This window comes from Gymnoscopelus braueri (assembly GCF_963280865.1).
Source record: "Gymnoscopelus braueri genome assembly, chromosome: 8".
Classification (NCBI taxonomy): Eukaryota; Metazoa; Chordata; class Actinopteri; order Myctophiformes; family Myctophidae; genus Gymnoscopelus; species Gymnoscopelus braueri.
In genome coordinates this window covers 10,433,292-10,453,291 of record NC_137609.1, presented here as the reverse complement: position 1 = coordinate 10,453,291, position 20,000 = coordinate 10,433,292, and the positions used below count along the sequence as shown (strand labels likewise).

The 20,000-nt window shown below is 42.1% G+C and overlaps 2 protein-coding genes across 2 annotated transcripts in view; one reads left to right on the top strand and one right to left on the bottom strand.

Moving 5' to 3' along the window:
• The window catches only part of LOC308090672 (solute carrier family 13 member 2-like), a gene marked incomplete at its 3' end in the record, with an annotated part of 10,446 nt that extends 2,757 nt beyond the window's left edge, over window positions 1-7,689 (top strand). Inside the window, exons 4-12 of the mRNA XM_080435938.1 lie at window positions 569-827; window positions 1,382-1,503; window positions 1,887-2,009; window positions 3,658-3,873; window positions 4,579-4,682; window positions 4,858-4,973; window positions 6,184-6,345; window positions 6,557-6,694; window positions 7,540-7,689. Coding sequence (XP_080292064.1) covers window positions 569-827; window positions 1,382-1,503; window positions 1,887-2,009; window positions 3,658-3,873; window positions 4,579-4,682; window positions 4,858-4,973; window positions 6,184-6,345; window positions 6,557-6,694; window positions 7,540-7,689 — 1,390 coding nt within the window. The remainder of the gene's footprint in view (window positions 1-568; window positions 828-1,381; window positions 1,504-1,886; window positions 2,010-3,657; window positions 3,874-4,578; window positions 4,683-4,857; window positions 4,974-6,183; window positions 6,346-6,556; window positions 6,695-7,539) is intronic.
• A 2,751-nt stretch (window positions 7,690-10,440) lies between these two features.
• Window positions 10,441-20,000, bottom strand: part of unc119a2 (unc-119 lipid binding chaperone a2) — a 23,251-nt gene continuing 13,691 nt past the window's right edge. The window contains exons 2-5 of the mRNA XM_080435847.1: window positions 14,948-15,061; window positions 14,434-14,533; window positions 13,942-14,114; window positions 10,441-13,269 (exon numbers count right to left, since the gene is read on the bottom strand). Coding sequence (XP_080291973.1) covers window positions 13,157-13,269; window positions 13,942-14,114; window positions 14,434-14,533; window positions 14,948-15,061 — 500 coding nt within the window. The 3' untranslated portion in view covers window positions 10,441-13,156. The remainder of the gene's footprint in view (window positions 13,270-13,941; window positions 14,115-14,433; window positions 14,534-14,947; window positions 15,062-20,000) is intronic.

Below are 20,000 nucleotides of genomic sequence, written 5' to 3'. Positions count from 1 at the left end.
CACATTACAGAAAACGTCTCGTAGAAAGGACAATATAATAAGAAGCAGGGATTTGTGTTTTCGATCAAATGAGTTTGAAGCTGAATGGGCTTATAAGAGGCGTGTGTGTCTGATTAAATTAATATCAAATATGTAAATGTTCAATCAAGCAACCTAAAAACTGGAGTGCACACAAAAAGCCTGTGTAGTCATGAAATTAGGTCCCAATAGTTTTAAAGTGAAATTTCCTGCTGCGATACATAACTTACGTCCTTCTCGGGATTCGCACCCTGGTCTCCTGCGCGAGTACCAACATGTCTACTGTTGAGCTTTAACAGAGCTCCTTCTGAGCAGAGGATGAAGTGTGATTTGACCTTCACGCAATTATAAATGCAATAATTGTTTTACACTATACAGTACACATACATTTCTCAATAAAAGAGCAGGTAGACCAGCTCCAACCACCACAGTTGGTATTGTATTGCCATAATTCTAACCATACATAGGACCTACAAGATTTCCACAAGGAGTGACGATATGCCAATGTCATCCAGCCCTGCTCTGGTCATCTCTCCCGCTGTTCCCTCAGGCTCATGATGGGCTTCATGATCATCTCGGCCTGCCTGTCCATGTGGATCAGCAACACGGCCACCACCGCCATGATGCTGCCCATCGCCCAGGCCGTGCTGGATCAACTGAGTGCCACGGAGGCCCGGGCCGAAGAACGCGAGCTGCAGGCTTCAGGGGAGGACAACCAGGCCTTTGAGCTGGAGACCCAGCAGGACAAAGGGGAGACGCCGAACGGGAAGATCGCGTCAGAAGACGACAAACCTCGGTCGGAGGTCAGAGTGAGTAAGTGAAAAATGTCTGACTGATGAAGATACAGGCATAATGGATGGATGGATGGATGGATGGAGAGATACATAGTTACATACTACATACAAAAATACATACTATACAGTACATACATACTATTACCTACATACATACATACATACATACACAACAGGTCACATTTGCGTAATGTTAGAGGAATATATAATTGTTTGATTTAATTTTCCAGCTGAAAAAGCTTTTTTTCAGTGAACATTTAGTTAATGGTTTCCTGTCTCAATTCTGTTCTCAAACTCAGAAACATATCATGTTGCTTTACCTAAAATCCTCATTCAGACTTTGTGCATGTAGCTGTTAACGGAAATCACGATCGATGTCAAGAAGCTTGGGGTATAGATTTCTGAGATGACTACAGAAGTAGGCCTACATTGCTATAAGTTCTTGAGTGACTCACTTCACCTCAAACTTCTGTCCTTCCTCTTACTGTCATGACCGATCTCCAGAAGAGTATCCAGATCAGGACCGGAGTGTTGATGCGGAATTGGAAAGAAGGAGAATATTAAGGGAGGAAAAGTACCGAAGCCTGAAAAAGGGAATGAGTCTGAGTGTGTGTTACTCTGCCAGCATCGGCGGGACAGCCACCCTCACTGGCACGACCCCTAACCTCATCCTGAAGGGTCAAGTAGACAAGTGAGGTTCTCATAAAACAGATCAGTAAAATTCATATGATTTCAAATTAAATACATTTTTGTTGTTAGGGTTGTGCAATTAATTAAGCCCGAGGGCCCTATTTTGCGTGTCTTAAGTGCCATGTCTTAACTTGAGACCTGGAGGCGTGGCCACTCAAAATAGCCAAACAGCATTGGCCACGCCTCCAGGTCTTAAGTTAAGTCATAAGACCTGCACTTAAGACGCACAAAATAGGGCCTGAGTGTCTCAACACTTCAGCACAGAAACAATTTTATAATATAGGAAACTCTTTATATGTAAATTAAACAAATATCCTTCCCCTTCTCCTTTCCCATCATATATTTTATCTCTCCCATCTCCTCAACCCCTCTCTTCCTCTGAAGGCTCTTTCCCAACAATGGTGACATAATCAACTTTACCAGCTGGTTTGCCTTTGCCTTCCCCAATGCGCTGCTCATGCTGGCACTCTCCTGGTTATGGCTGCAGTTCCTGTACCTGGGCTTCAAGTAAGTCATCTGATTGGAAATATTAGGACTGCAGCAATCTGAAAATGAAAAATTACAACATTCAGTATATTCCATTACAGTTAAAGTTATACAATGCAGGTCCACAAATAACGATTTTTAGCAGCCTCTGCTGGTCATTACCGTCACTGCAGGCCGTTCGTTTATTCCTCTGTTACCCAGAATTCCATTTGTTTTCACCGGAAGACGGAAGCGTTTCAAAAAGCGTTCTTTTAATTGTTTTATACAATCTGTGGATCGTTTCTCTTAGCCAGTGGAGCTTTAGTTACCGTGAGCTGTGTTTTCTTTTTCTGTTGTTTTTCGATCTTCAAATCATACAATCTCTTAAAATCAGCGTGAGTTTCCCTTTTGTTATTAGCGCGGTAGTTCCTGGCCAAACAGGAAACCGGTGCGGTAGTCCCTGGCCAAACAGGAAACCGGTGCATTTCCGTTTCCGTTTTCCGGCTACATGACGTCATTTTCGCGGGAAAGACACCCTTATCACCGTTCAATAGAAAATATATGTATGTATAAAAGGCTTTCGGGGGTGAAATTCATGGAGTGGGTGTTGTGAAACTTTTGCCACTCGCAAAAGATATACAATTTAACTTTAGTTTTGTTGAAAAAGTTACCTAGTATTACTTTAAACATTCCACAGCACAGGAAACAAAAAGCAATTACAACATTTTCCAATATTGATGTAAAATTCACAATAGAATACACAGGATCAAGTGAGGGGCTCATGCGAGCTGATAAAAAACACTGTGTCACAAATCATGAAATAGGAACTGATAATGGCTGCATTAAACAACAGTATTAAAAATACACTCCTGAATTGGAATGAACTTATGGTACATACAGTCAAGGTCTTCCCGGGAATCAAACCAGGGACTCACTGTCAGCCATCAGAGGCTAAGTGGTGCTCGGGTGGCGCAGTGGTGAAGTCACTGCCCACCACCACGGAGGTTGTGGGTTCGAATCCGCCGTGGTGCATCCGGCTTCGTCGAGCGTCTACACAAACACAATTGGCCCGTGTTCGGTGGGAGGGAAGCCGGGCGGGGAGGGTGATATTGGTCATTGCACGTACTCCTACGGGCTGGGGCGGCACCTGTCAGCAGGGAGTGTTGGGCGGGAGGAGCAGGACGAAGGCTCTACGTCCTCCCGGTGGAGGCTCCTCACTGGCAGGTGAGCCAGTAGGATACGACAGCAGTGACAACACAGAAATGTGTGTGGGGAGGAATCAATTGACATAACGACTAAATTGGGGAGAAAAGAATAATTGGCTACTCTAAATTTAGAAAAACATATATATATATTTTAACTATGTCCCATTTATGTCCATATTTTTTACTTAATTTTTTATCCTTAACTATTTGAGTGACCTGATGACCTTTCCTCTAGACCCATACAAAGCCAAAAATGTCCAGCCTCTAGGGGCTGCTAGTGGGGATTTTGTAGGGCCTACACTAGCCTTGTTTAGTAGAGTACAAGTGTCGAAATAGAGTAGACATAAGCCTATAATCACCCTTGACCTTCTAACCATTGTCCATTCATTCACTTGTTGTCTACATTCATAAGTTAATAAGTCGTTAATCACTTCCTTGATTCATTTACTAATCCCTGCTGTTGGCCTTTGTACCTTTCTGCCCAGCATGAAGAAGTCCTTTGGTTGTGGCCTCAAAGACAAGCACAGAGACAAGGAAGCATACGAAGTGATGAAGGAGGAGTATAGGAAGTTGGGTGGGGTGACGTTTGCGGAGGTGGCCGTGCTGAGCATCTTCACCAGTCTGGTTGTCCTCTGGTTCACCAGGGAACCAGGATTCATTGACGGCTGGGCCACCATTCTTTTCAACAAGGGTGGAACAAGGTCTCTCTCGCTCTCTACGATTTTTGTATACAGATCTCTCTCCTTCTCAATAACCCTTTCCCTCTCTGTCAGTGTCCATCTCACAACCCCCTGTATCTCTCAGATAGTTCACACGTGTAATGAGCAGTGGAGTAAAGTAACTAAGTACATGTACTCAAGTACTGTACTTAAGTACAATTTTGACTTAACTGGAGTATTTCCAATTGTCTATACTTTTACTTCTAACCCACTACATCTCAGAGGCAAATATTGTACTTTTACTCGACTGCAATTGTTTGAAAACTTTAGTTACTAGTTACTTTGCAGATATAAATTATTACATTATAAAACATATATTAACCACTTTAGCCCTATTTTATACATAGGCTATTTGAAAATAGCCGATGTACAAGCTTACAACGTGTTGCATCGCGACGCGTTGTAAGCTTGTAGATCTGCTATTTTCAAACATTTTAGTACTTTTACTTTTGGTACTTTAAATACATTTTGATACCAATACTTTTGTACTTTTACTCAAGTAAAACTTTTACTTGTAACGGAGTACTTATACATTGCAGTATTGATACTTTTACTTAAGTATCACACTTATCACAACAAAGCAAAGCCAAAGGATATTTACATGAATACACTAACACAGTAAAGTACTGAGTGTAAATAAATAAATACAAGTATTGTAATATAATCTCTTCTGCTGTACGTTTACAGACAGTTTGTGACCGATGGAACCACTGCTATCTTCATGTCCATGCTCCTCTTCGTCATCCCTTCCCAGCTGCCCCGCTTTGGAGGCTACGGGTACGACGAAGAAGGTGAGAAAGAAGGGAAAGAAATAGTCTAAAAGATGGCGTTAGAGTACTGTTAGAGTCATGTACTTTCTCCTTCTGCTAACTGCTAATCACAATACCAATGCTAATGCTAATAGAAGATGAGAGCGGCATGACGATGAAGAGCAGATCATTGATGTTATGCTCTCCCTTCCCCTAGGTAAGGAGGTGAAGTCGCCCCCTCCTCTGCTGAACTGGCAGGTGGTCCATGAACGGATGCCCTGGAACATCATCCTCCTGCTAGGGGGAGGTTTCGCTCTGGCTGCCGGCAGTGAGGTACAGTAAATTGTTCTAACTGAACCGCCAGCTAGTGTAATTCTTTTCACCCACTTAACTTATGCAATGGCCACACACCCCATAGCTATGAAGACAGTGATTATCAGTGATTTAAGTCATTAGCGTTGCCCACAAAACCCAAAGACTGACACTAGTGAGAGTGAAAGAGAAAAGGTGGCGCCTCCTTTAGACCTGGAGCATATAGGCAGATATAATGGCTCATGCAATATGGTGGGCCCAGGCGGTTGCTCCTGACATCTGTGTTGTCAGAAAATAGTTTCTGATAATATTTTAGGTGAGAAATAGGCCATGTACTTGCTCAATATTGATTCATTTTACAATGGTTAGTTTAAAAGTTTGTTAATATTCAGCAGAAAATATCAATATTTCCAGATGCCGACATCGTCGACTCAACGTAGTCTGGTTTACTTTCATAGTCAAGAACAATGCAATTTTGAAATAGATTAATACCACCCTATCTGTTAACGACACAGACAACACTGAGTGGTCACTGGTCACCATACTGGGCTCAAGCCCACTTCCTTCAGCGCGCCTGCCTTGTGATGAGACTATTTTGATGGATTGATTGATTGATTGATTGATTTGTTGCTTGGTTAATTGGTTGATTGATTGAGAAGTGATGGGCCTTGGTTATCATCCTCTGGTTTTGACTTTGGGTTATGGTTCAACCCTTTTGGGCATGTCATTGTAGAAATAAAAATGTAAAATAAATTCAAACCTTCAAGATGTTTGGCGCAGCAACACGAAAGCCAAGTGGTTTGGGCCCATACTACATGGGCATTACCTGACAGCAAGTCCCCCGGTTTGATTCCCGGCCGGACCATTTGCTGCATGTCACTCCCCTACTCTCTCTCTCGTTTCCTGTCTGTCTCCACTGTGTCTATCAAATGAAGGCTCAGAAAAGCCGTTGTAAAAAATGCATGTGATGTAAGCTTGTAAGCTTGTAGATCTGCAATTTTTGCTATGCGTCATACAAACAACAAAGTAGCCTACAGTATATAGGGCTTTAAGTCTGGGTTGTGACAGTCAGTGAAGTCAGCGAAACGTCTGTGTCACCACGTGGGGTCCTGGAGGCGTGGTTATGACGGAAGTTGGAGAACTATCTGCACACGTGCTATACTCAGCAACAAGGCGGCCCACCACCATTATTATTATTTATTTTTATTTTTTCATTTTTCTATTTGTCCAGGTATCAGGTTTGTCTACGTGGCTGGGGGCAAGCTTGGCTCCACTGAAGGTTGTTCCTCCCTTCGCCATCTCCCTGCTGGTTTGCCTGCTGGTGGCCACATTCACAGAGGTCGCCAGCAACACAGCTACCACTACCCTGTTCCTTCCTATACTGGCCTCAATGGTACACACACACACACACACACACACACACACACACACACACACACACACACACACACACACACACCTATTTATACAACACCAAAACAGCCAGAGTTTGATCAAATAAGCCTGTGTGTGTGTGTGTGTGTGTGTGTGTGTGTGTGTGTGTGTGTGTGTGTGTGTGTGTGTGTGTGTGTGTGTGTGTGTGTGTGTGTGTGTCTGTTCTTCAGGCCACAGCCATAGAGCTGCACCCCCTGTACGTGATGATTCCATGCGTGCAGGCTGCATCTTTGGCTTTCATGCTGCCTGTGGCGACACCGCCCAACGCTATAGCCTTCTCCTTTGGAGGCCTCCGGGTCTTAGACATGGTGAGGCACACACACACACACACACACACACACACACACACACACACACACACACACACACACACACACACACACACACACACACACACACACACACACACACACACACACACACACACACACACACACACACACACACACACACACACACACACACACGTTTCTGTAGATGTCCACCACAATTCCTCTGCTTTCCAGCATGACAGACAACTCTGCTGCTTCTCCAGAAATATGCTCTTGAATAAGCCCACAGTGCCACCTCCTGGAGGCAGTCACACTTACATTCAGCTGACATGCTTAAGCATGTTATAACCCTGGCGTTCCTATTTTGGGCATGACATTATACTGTAGTAGCCTGGTAAACCCTCCCTCCGGAAATCTCAATTCCATTTCACTCCTGAAATGAAATGGAATTGAGATTTCCGGAGGGAGGGTTTACCAGGCTAATACTGTAGGTGAAAATGTTCGAAGATTATCAAAAACTGTTCAGAAATAGTGAAATGAGCAAATCTACGGCCATTTTCACATTTGTTTTTAAATAGGGCTCAAGTGGTTAACCAGAGTGCCCCACAGTTACAACAGAGGAGGAAAAGGGTCATAGCCCAGATAATAATCCTGTGATCCAGTGCTGTAAACGGAGGACGAAGCTAATTTTTTTGTTTTGTTTTGATTTAATGGGCTCTGTGGGTATTCTTAAAAGTGAGCTTTTGAATAAGACAACGTATATGACATTTTCTTAAACACCCTTGAATTCCAACATACAAATATAAGGCAGCAGTTGAAATTCTGGAAGTTGAGTGAATGTGTGAAGCTATCCTGCTGTGTGTGACTGTCTGTCCCTTCAGGTGAAGGCTGGCTTCATGCTGAACATCATTGGAATTGTGACCATCAACTTGAGCATCAACACCTGGGGGTATACCATGTTTAACCTCAATACCTTCCCTGACTGGGCCAACACTACACAAGTCAACGTTACATCTGTTACATGTATTTAAATTGTCCTCTAGCATTTTTATCACTTCAAGACTCAATGAGAGACCATATTACTCCAGTTCTAGCTTCACTACATTGGCTCCCGGTTGTTTAGGATTGATTTAAACATTATTTATTTGTTTATAAAGCTCTAAATCGTCTGGCACCTTCCTACCTCTATGACTGCCTGCCTAGATATGTACCAAACCGCCCCCTCTAGTGCTGACCTGCTCGAAGTGCCTACAATGACATAAAAAACACGGTGAAGCAGCATTCTGCTTCTACGGGCCAACGACGTGGAATAAACTCCCATTACACCTAAGACAGGCAGCGTCTAGCTTTAAAGCACAGCTCAAGACCGATTTCTTCGCTCTTGCTTTTAGTAGATTTTTAAATCTCTGTGTTGTTATTCATGTCCTCACTGTTTTGCCTGATTCACTGTCTTTTTTGCTTTTATTTTGATGTTGTTTTATGCTTTTGCTTTTCATTTTTGCTTTATTGTTAAATTAGTTGTACTTTTTCTGTAATTGTATTCTTGCTCTGTAAAGCACTTTGAGCTGCATTTCATGTCATGAAAGGTGCTATACAAATAAAGTTTATTAATATTAATGAGAGAGACCCAGTCAGGACAGATGTGGTAGCAAAGATAAAGTTATCCCACTTCCTGGGAGTGTGCCACTTTGACCCCAATCTGGGAACCCAGAACCAAATAAGAATGAAAAACAGCGCCCTCTGCTGTTTAACGCAGAGCAGAATCTGTTCTTGAGAGATTACTTTGACCCTGGCCTGGCGTCCCGATTTTGGGCATGTCATTATAGGCAAAAAGTTTCCAAAAATTTATATATTTTTGACTCATAGAATATCAACTAATAATGTTCAAATGGTGTACTCCACCACCTAGGATCTCTACCTTAAACAAAATAATGTAATTTTCTTAAATTCAAAAGGACTTGACAGTAATGGATCTTCATGAGTTTATCATTTACAGTATAGCCTATGACACGTGTTTGTAGATATGTGTTTATACCCCAAAGGCATTGAATGATGATTGTGATTAAAACATGTTTTCTCAAAGACGTTCTGTTTTGTGGACACTACTGTTTTGTGGGTGAGTTGAGAAAGGACTTCATTAATTGTCTTATGGTCCTATTTGATGGATCAATAAAAGCTTTTGTGTTGAACATTTTGTTATATGTTTGGGTGTCATATGCTTTGAAGAAAAGAGAATGTAACTTTATTAGGTGCTCTCTACAGTGGATCTCAAACATTAAATAACTTTGTCATCCACAGTACCCCTGAATTACATTGTTACTTTATAGCACCTTGCATGTCATATAACATTACGTAAATATGTAAATCCGTTTCCACTAGGACAGATTGAAAATAACTTTATACTTGACATTTAACCACTTGTACCGCAGCATCCCTATTCTGAGGGGTACATTCTCCAAAAATACCCATTGCGAGCTTGCAGATCGGCAACTTTTTCTAAGGGGGTCTAAGTGGTTAAACTGAAATGATATTGATAAACTGATAAAATTATCAAAGTATTCTGCGGCACCCCAGGACTTGCGTCACCACGGCACCCACTTTGAGAAACCCTGCTCTAGTACATGGTTAAAGAATTACAGTTTCTTTGTGTACAGATTACTGACTGAACCCCAGAAGCCTATCATCTACATTGACATGGGGATTCCCCTTTGGCTAGATGGATGGATTTTTTGGGGGGAGTGGGTCAAAGGAGAGTATGTCAGAGTTGTCCTGCCTGAATATGGTGCATTTGCAATAAACATGGCCACGCTACAGAAACAGGAGATCCTGACCTATGGGCTACAAGGCTATACTTAAAGGACGACTTCACCCATTTTCAACCTATCTTCATATAATGTATAATAGATGAACACTAATGCTCCTGATAAAATGGTGTAATTCTTTTCTACTCAGTCTGTGTCTCATAGGAGGGATGTGGACACTTCAGAAACCCGTCTACCAGTGACATCATTGTTAGGTAGGTTTTTCTTTTCCTTCAATATTATTATAATTTCTTTAATTAACGCGAGAACAATGGCTTCCATTATAGCATGCTAACTTTCCAGGAATAGAAAGCCTGTGGTTTCTATTAGCTTGGATTCCCCTGATGTCACTGGTAGACGGGTTTCTGAACTGTCCACAGCCCTCCTCTGAGACACAGACTGAGTAGACAAAAATGGTGCCATATTACGATGAGCATTATATGAAGACAGGTTGAAAATGGGTGAAGTCGTCCTTTAATTACAGGAGGGAAATGTTGGGTCTCTGCTCTATATGTAAATTGTCTTCAGACAACTTGTTGGGATTTGCCTCTAGAATTGAATTGAATTGAAATAATTGTGATCATGAAATGTGATTTAAGTTTTTGTGTTAGGGCTGTTGTCCCTAAGGAATGTATACAGATTGTTTGCAGCAGAAAGAACAAATGTATTTTATCACTTCACAAAGCTAGAATGCAAAGTATTTTACAAGTTGGCTGCAAAGTGCGCACTTACCGTCACATCTGTGGGTGGATGAGGTTATTTGGCGTGCATAATGTACCCCAAGATTCATCTTGAGTCAGCATTGTTTAACCCACGCAGTTCCCAGCACACCAATAGACAATAATTTTTTAAGGGTGACAGTTTTATAGATGGAAATAAAGCATCCGTTTGTTAATTAAATAGATTTTCTCTGTTTCAGTTTCTATTCACACAAATCAGGAACAAAGAAGACAGCAACAAATAGCACATGTTATTTCAAAAAGCCACATAAACCTTTATTTTTTGTTTTGTTTTGTTCAGTCACACCAGCATTTGATTTGTCAAAAAAATTACATAATTTAAAATATTTTTTTAAACTTTTTTTCTTCTTTTTTTTTACACGTCACAATTTGTCATAAATAAATCTGCTCTACATTGTTTGACTAACATTCAAGTTGATCTGTTAACATCCCCCACTAGCCAACGAAGTCAAGTCTTAAGCATGCTTCTGACAGCACCACTCACTCCCCTGTGTGACTGGACCTCCCAGCTCTGAGCTGGGACTGATGGCAGTGCAGATGGAGGGAAGAAAGAAAGGAGGTAATATTATGACCTCTTAAGACAGTGGTTCTCAACCTTTTCAGGCTGTGAACCCCCAAAATAAACATATTTGAACTGGGGACCCCCAAAATAATCATATTTGAACTGGGGACCCCCACCCTGACAAGCACTTGGAATTGTAGGAGTTGAGGCATTACATTTTTAGTGTGACTCGGTTCCACAGATAAATATTGTGAAAATAGCCGATCTGCTATTTTCAAAATGTTTGGCCAATGTTTGACCAGTTTTTATAGAATAGTTTGTTGATACATTTGATGCTCTTTTTCTTTTCTTTCTTTCTTTTTGAGGTAATAAAAAGGCCTTAAAAGTCCTTAAATGGTCACTTCGCTGTCATCTGGGGACCCCCCCCCCCCAAAAAGAAATCATGTGGAGACCCGGGTATCGACCTACAGGTTGAGAACCACTGCATTAGAGACAAGAGTTTGTGCAATAATGTGGCTAGGAGGAGCACGCGCGAGCGGTCCTAATTCATTGGAACGTGTCAAAGAGGAAAGGTAGGTAGATAAATAGGAAAGAGGAGAAAAGGAACATAAAAGAAGATAAAGCATAACAATTTGAAGGATTTGTCCTTCTTCTTTTTTTTTTTACCTTACATTAAATTATAGCTTCAATTAGGGCTGGGCTATATATATATATATATATATATATATATATATATATATATATATAGTGATATGAGAGACAGATAGAACCCCACGACATTGTCACTATATTGACATTGAGGTATTTTGTCAAACATATTGTGATATTACGGTAGATTTTTTCTCATATCACCCAGCCCTAGCTTCAATTATGCGAGAAGAATAAAAGGGAGAAGCATGAGAGTTCCGCTCAATAAAATGTCTTCTACATTCCACAAGTCTCGAGTTAATTCATAGTTTCCTTTTTTGCGATATGTTTCTCAATAGAAGACTGACGTTTACAAATCCAGCTAACCTTTTGTTCCCTTATGAAGAGCTTATCACCAAACATTCTTTCAACAAACACCAAAACATTGACAATGTACATGGAATAATTCGTTGATAACACAGTCTTTCCCCTCTAACACAACATACTGTAACACATGGCAAGGGCAAGATGGCGGCTACACAGATGACAAAAGATCGATTGTACATTTAAACGTTCCCTTATTGTTGGCTCTGTAGAGATGTTGTGCTTTGAGCAAATGGAATGAAAACACACAGTATGCCCTACAGAAGATAAAGCACACACATAACTAGGACGAGGAATAAGGAACTGGGGTAGATAAACTTGATTTTAAACTATTGCCTATTGTATACAAAATGCCCTAAAAGGCTTTGTAAAACGGTGTGTCACCAATTCTGCCTGTAAAACTACTATGTATATTTGTTATCAGACATGCATTCTAACAGACACTCCTACAAAACACAAGGAATATCTGAACAAATCCATAAAACCACACGCAAAGACCCAACAAGGAAAGTGCGTGTTTAAACGTCTCTTTGTTCTCTCTCTCTCTCTCTCACACGCACGCACGCACGCATGTGCACGCACACACGCGCGCGCACACACACACACACACACACACACACACACGCACACACACACAGAATCGGAGGAATATTATTTAAAAACCTCAGAGATGTACAAAGATCTATGGTCAATACATAAACATTGACACATTTATTACCTTAACGCTAATGCCAACCTTAAATATCGATGAAACCAAAATACATTGTTTTTGCTGAAGTTTGTAGATATAGATGTATTTGCGACTTGGCTAGAGAGTGAAAATCTAAGATTTCATATTATACGTTACAGTAAATGTTACTTCAAAGGACAACGTAGCTTGGTTTGCCTGGCTACCAAATAGTTTGGTTTCCACTTATGGTAATCAATAGGATCGATGGCAGTGCTATTCTAAATGCTGCACTTCCTGTGTGTGTGTGTGTGTGTGTGTGTGTGTATGTGTGTGTGTGTGTGTGCGCGCGCGTGTGTGCGTTTGTGCGCACGCACGTTGGGTAATGTCCTCAGGCTTTGATACGCACGATCAATAGATACACATACTAACTCTCACGCACACGCACCCGCGCACTCATACGCACACACACACACACACAAACATTACAATTGATAGATATCTTGGTGTATCTTGGGGTTCTGAATGGCATCGTATCATGATCAGCGGGACCACTGCTGCTCAGTGGAAAGGACAGACGAAGACAGAAAGAAGTGAAGGATGGGGGGGGGGGGAGAAAGAAAGAGAACGGGAGATAGACGAGAGACAATGTGGGATGTGTGGGACGGTGAACTCCACCAACCCCACCCGTGTACAGAAGTGGTATATTCTGTCAGTTTGTCCAAACATCCATCTGTCCATCAGTGCAGAGCGCCCCCCCCCCCCCCGTGGGGCCCTTTAGGATCCCCCACTGTAGGAGTAGTCTGCCTTGTTATGCATCACCAGCTTGTTGTCCACAAAGTAGAAGCTGTCCGACTGCGTCTCGTATGGGTGCAGCATCATTTCTCTCACTGCAGGGGGCGACAAAGAGAAAGAAAGCTTAGAAAGGCTTGGATACTTTAGTTTAGTAAAACATGGTGGGAAAAGTACTCAAATGTTTTACTTAAGTAAAAGTATCAATACTGCAATGTAGAAGTACTCTGTTACAAGTAAAACTCTGGAATTCAAAATTTACTTGAGTAAAAGTACAAAAGTATTGGTATCAAAATGTACTTAAAGTACCAAAAGTAAAAGTACTAAAATGTTTGAAAATAGGAGATCTACAAGCTCCGAGCTTGTAGATCGGCTATTTTCAAATAGCCTCGGTATAAAATAAGGCTAAAGTGGTTAATGTATGTTTTATAATGTAATGATTTATATCTGCAAAGTAACTAAAGTTTTCAAATAATTGTAGTGGAGTAAAAGTATAGACAATTGGAAATACTGAAGTAAAAGTACCTCAAAATTGTACAGTACTTGAGTAAATGTACTTTGTTACTTTACACCACTGACTAAAACAAAACGTGTGCGCTAGTTACTTTGTGTTAGTGTAAATGTGTGTGTGTGTGTGTGTGTGTGTGTGTGTGTGTGTGTGTGTGTGTGTGTGTGTGTGTGTGTGCGTGTGCGTGTGCGTGTGTGTGTGTGTGTGTGTGTGTGTGTGTGTGTGTGTGTGTGTGTGTGTGTGTGTGTGTGTGTGTACTCACTGATGTCTTCTGACAGAGGGGGGAATTCGTAGATGTGCTCACAGGTGTTCTTGCTGCTGGGCATGCAGAAGCCAAACTCAAAGTCGAAACTCTTCAGAAGTTGCTCTCTGAAATAGTGCCTCTCGATCATCCTGAAGTTGTCAATCGGCATGTCTCCCACAGTGAACTCCACCCTGGAAGTGGCAGAGAGAGACAGAGACAGAGACAGAGACAGAGACAGAGACAGAGACAGAGACAGAGACAGAGACAGAGACAGAGACAGAGAGAGAAGAAAGGGGGGGGCCAGTTGGTAGAAAGACGAGGTACTTTGGTTAGACAATGAACCTGTACCATCCAACATGAATTGTAATGGCGAGCTCTAGTTCTTTACTGTACTACACACACACACACACACACACACACACACACACACACACACACACACACACACACACACACACACACACACACACACACACACACACACACACACACACACACACACACACTTACGTGGCTCCCACTTGTCGGAGTCGGAGAAAGGCTGGGGTGAACTGATAACGGACAAAGCGGCCGGCATTTGGATCAATATCCTTCCTCTCTCCTGGTCTTTCTGAGTTTAAGAGTAAAGTATCAATAATCAGATTGATTGAGATATACTGTTCACACAGCTTTATGAACATGTGAGAGTCAATGGATGTGAACCAGGCGGTTGCTGTAGAAAGGCATATTTACTCAGTAAATATTCTCGATATAAAAATGTAATAAAAAATATTTAAACACTGCTTAGTATTTATGGATCGAACATAATTCTGTAAAATGTTTATACTGTATAGTACTGACGATTGCTCTAAACTTCCTTAACGACAATTCAAATTTGCACCTTTTTTATGTTTTATATTTTATGTTTATCTACTGAAAAATAATATATAATATATTATATTTTTCATATCACTAAAATATGCGTATTTGCCCAATTGGAGAACTCAGTATATTTTCCCAGCATTCCCAGAGTGAAGTGTCTGACCTGCGGATGGGGGTTTGACGATCTCAAACAGCACCGTTCCCGTCTCCATGTCTCTGATCTTGAACCGGGTGAAGTCGATGTTGTATACGTTCTCATCTGGTCCACACAGGTAGTCTGGGGGAGAGAGAGAGAGAGAGAGAGAGAGAGATTTTAATATGCTGTCTGCATACAGTTTGGATGCATAAAATTCACAGTTGAGTGGACACTGGACAGCTGAGTGTCGTTAAGCAGTTCTTCGTAGCACAGTTGTCCTCTGTCGCTTAACACGTGCCAACTGCTGGGAAAGGATTCCCTATGTTGTGGATATGAACTCGTTTTGTTTCAAGTTTAATCTGGTTTAAGCCTGATTTATGCTCTATCGTACGACGGTGTTGCGCACATAAGAGTATAGCAATCAGCCATGTGCCGAGGGAAATGAAAAAGAGATGGTGGGAGTGGGGGATATGAAGGTAAATTGATAAAAGTCTGTTCATCTGTGTATTCTATTGACATTAATTACCATAGCAACCTTTACCGTACCTTCTGAACTCAACTTCAGCTTAAGTGGGATGAAGGTGCAGCTGTCACAAGAAGCACCCTCATCCCCAACACTCAAGGGCAGCTTGTTTTACGCTTGTACGGTTCCATAGCACACTGACCGGACGAGCAGCCAGGCCACGCTCTAGGCCCTAAAATCTGAACACGGCAAAACAGCGGATGTGCTGTTTGTTGTCACCATTTTCAAGTGTAAATATTGACATCAAATTGATTGCATTGAATCCTCTGCCATGACAAACCGGAATATCATCACCATGCATGCAATCAGCTCGGGGAAACATAGCGCACAGGAACACACTAGCAATACAAAGCCCTGCCCAAACCCCCCCTCACACAAACACCCCCCCCCCCCCCCACACCCCCCACACCCCCCACACACACACACGCACACACACACACACACACACACACACACGCACACACACACACACACACACACACACACACACACACACACACACACACACATCCACACACGGTATGAAAGGGAAGTTATTTTTACTCCTCTAATCCTTCCTGCCATCACCAGGCGGTGACACTGCTGATTAGCGTTCCCCTGCTCAGCACACGCTTCCTGGTTCCTCTTCCACCTGATGCCAGCAGGCAGACAGGTTAACGACAAAATCTGTCTTCAGAAAAGGAACCTGCACCACCCACCACACCACCACCCCCCCCCCCCACGCCCCATGCTCACCCTGGCAACTCTGCCTCAGCTCACGAAACGCAGCTGCATGTAAAAAACAAAGCTAACCCTAAACAGAGAGACTGGGGAATAATTCAATCGCTTGAGGGCGTTCTGATTTTCTGACAGGGCGGTGGAGAGAGGCAAGGGAACCAGAGTGTAGAGAGAGAAAGGGGATAATGTGTGACACGGATTGTGAGCCGGATTCAAACTTGTGGCATAAGCGAGTGGGTCATCTGTGTCTATAACTCAATACCAATGGTGGAAAAAGTGCTCAGATATTTTACTTAAGTAAAGTATCAATAATGCAAAAAAAATAAAGTCCTGAATTAAAAGAAATCTTGAGTAAAAGTACAAAAGTATTGGTATCAAAATGTACTTAAAGTACCAAAAGTAAAAGTACTAAAATGTTTGAAAATAGCAGATCTACAAGCTCACAACGCGTCGCGATGCGACGCGTTGTGAGCTTGTAGATCGGCTATTTTCAAATAGCCTAGGTATAAAATAGGACTAAAGTGGTTAATGTATGTTTTATAATGTCATAATTTATAACTACAAAGTAACTAAAGTTTTCATATAATTGTAGTGGAGTAAAAGTACTGAAAATCGGAATTACTCCAGTAAAGTAAAAATACCTTCAAATTGTACTTAAGTACAGTACTTGAGGCAAATGTACTTAGTTACTTTACACCACTGCATAAGCAAGTGGGTCATCTGTGTCTATACCTCAATACACACTCAGTGGCTGAGCGACCAGGGCAGCGCTGCTTCATTCCAGTGTGTCTCACAGTGGGCCTACATGCAGCCATGGCTGTGAATTCTACCAATCAGTCCAACCACACCAACCGTGTGCTCCAGGCTGAAGATTGAATCTGGCTCACTTAGTAGCTTCACATCAAGCTAGTGACCAATCATGCAATTTACTTCATGGCAGAAAGCGAATGGAAATGTTTTTTATTGTTTGGGGGTAAACGGTTCAGAAACTTGGAATGGATATGGCACGAATGGAAGTTAACCAAAAAGGCTGTTACAAGCAGGCAAGAACAGCAATAATACACATTGTGTTACTGTGCTTGCTTGCTTGTACTGTGCAATATATTGACAGTAATATACATATCTGTATGTATCTGTAACACATACAGCACAGTTGGGGTCACACCTCCTAGTAACCAGAAAGTCTTGTACTGTACAATCCTTGTGTTTTTAACATGTCTTGATTGGTGGTGGTTTGAATGTGAATGGCAGGTAATTTGCTAAAGTGTGTGTGTGTGTGTGTGTGTGTGTGTGTGTGTGTGTGTGTGTGTGTGTGTGTGTGTGTGTGTGTGTGTGTGTGTGTGTGTGTGTGTGTGTGTGTGTGAGCGTGTGCGTGTGCGAGTGCGTGCGTGTGAGTGTGTATGCTCTCTTCCTCCCATCAGGAGTTTACAATCTTGTGTCTGATGTAATACAGTGTGACACCATGCCTCTCTGTCAGTGTGTGCGCGACACAAAAACAATTAACACCACGTCTCCACACAGCTCTGACACAGTGCTCGCTGATACACAGGAAGCACCTGCTGTTTCATGCTGGGTCCTGTCACACACTTATAAACACACACAAACGCGCATGTGAACTTGCACGTGCACGACGACCTCGGCGCTGGTTGGAGGATGACACGGGAGTGAATGCAATGCAATACAATGCTCTAGCCTGCTGAATGTTTTTAGCGACGGGGCTCCGAGGACAGCGATTCCTGTCGTCGGTCAATCCGTCCACAACTTTGGTCCCCAAACAACATGTCTCGAAAACGAGTACCGGTAGCTGGATTGTAGGGCTGCACAATTAAAGGAAACTAATTGAAAAATGTTTTAGATTTTTTTTATTCACAATTATGTAATCAATTCATTACATTTGATACATTATGATATGTTACAGAGAACATGGTATACACATCCTTTTCCACCTAGAATCATCATTACCAATAACTGCAATTAATAATCTTTCAGCCCTACTGGATTGTCATGGAAACTGGAAATTGAACCCTTCAATTCAGCTCTACAGATTGATTGAGACCTTTATTTCAGGGAAATCCATTGAGACCAGGGTCTCTTTTTCAATGGCGCCCTGTGTACAAAACATTTACATTTACAATGGTTTTACAGACATGACATAGACAACAAGGTACACATAAATATAATAAAATAAAACGGTTTAAAGGTTTACAGAGCACACTACTCATGAACAGTACACTATTGATTTAGGTGACCCCATGGATTCCTCTAACGCCACCCGTAGGCCAAAATGTCTGCTTGTACAAAATAACTTGCACATACTGTACACTCTCTATTAATAATTGAAAATGTTCCATTAGTGAGAGCATCGGTCAGCTATAAGGACCCAATGGCAGTCAGTTCAAACCTCTTTGGACATTGCTCTGGTTGGGTGTAAGGAGCAGCACAGATATTGTTTTAAAAATCGTTCTAACTCAAGTGGATGTTAGACTCCACACCACAACTACAGTATATTGAAGACAGCGGTGAACAATATGGTTATAGCTATGGTTGTGGACGGCCGTTTAAGACTCCTAAATATCGTTCCTGTTCAAACTTACATTCAGTCCTGATTAATCTTGTATTGATCTTTCTTTTTGTCCTGTCCCGTCTACCATGCAGAGCAATGTAACATTACGAGACCATTCCAAGTCAGATGTACGATGGTGTGGGGCACCATTATGCCCCAAACCAACCTAGTGAATGTACTAGGCTGAAGCCAGTTTGCTTTGCACGAGGTGTCCGGTATAGCATAATCTGGCCACAGCCAGATGGTATATACAAAGGGTGACCTTGTATTCCTCCATAGCGCGGCCTTTACGAGTGGGTTAAGTTTACGCATGGGTTTAGTGGGGTTTAGGTGCAGGATAAGGATGCGGGGGGTGACTTAAGATGAATACCCCAAGCCCCAAACCATTCTAGGAAAGAATACTTGCATTTGCAACATGTCAAGTTAATTAACTTAACGTCACTGAACTTCTGTGTAATAAAACGACTCTCACCCACTTCTACATGTATGTTTTCACTTCTCCTCTACTGCCTGTTCCCATGAAGTAGCACTCCTGTACTTTTTTCCCTTTTGAGTAGCCAGCTATTTTTACCCCTTTTTTCTCCCAATTTACCACATAATGCCCTGTTAACCCTCCCCACACATTTCTGTTGTTTTGCCACCGCTGTTGTACCCTACTGGTGCACCTGCCAGTGATGAGTCATCACAGGGAGAATGTAGCACCTCCGTCCTACTCCTCCAATTCAACACCCCTCCCCACTGACGGGCCCGTAGGAGTTGCTAGCGCAGCGACAAAGATCGCCCTCCCTGCCTGGGTTCCCTGCCCCAAACACAGCCAATTGTGCGTCGTACAGACGTTCAGCCAAGCTGGATGCGCCGCAGAGGATTCAAATGCCTAGACTCTGCAGTGGTGGACATGTACTTCATCAACGTCTTAAGTTTGAATTCATTCTCCTTTACCGCAGGAATCCTGCTGGTCTCACAGGAATGTCAGCCAATTACAAATATTGGTAACACTTTCTATGAAGCCCATGTCTATAATACTTTGTAAACATGCCTGTAATTAAGGAAGCCCCGTTGTACAGGGACACAAACATGGTGTCTGGGACAATTCTGGGATAGTAGAGAAACTTTTGTTTAATATATATGGATTATATATACAATTATCCTACTACAATTCTACTATCCTACTATATCATATGTCTGTCCTTGCTCATCAATTTTTCTCCTCAGTGGGTTGGCCATTTGATCAGAGTTTGCACACGGGCATGGGCATTGACCATTGGCATATTAAGTGA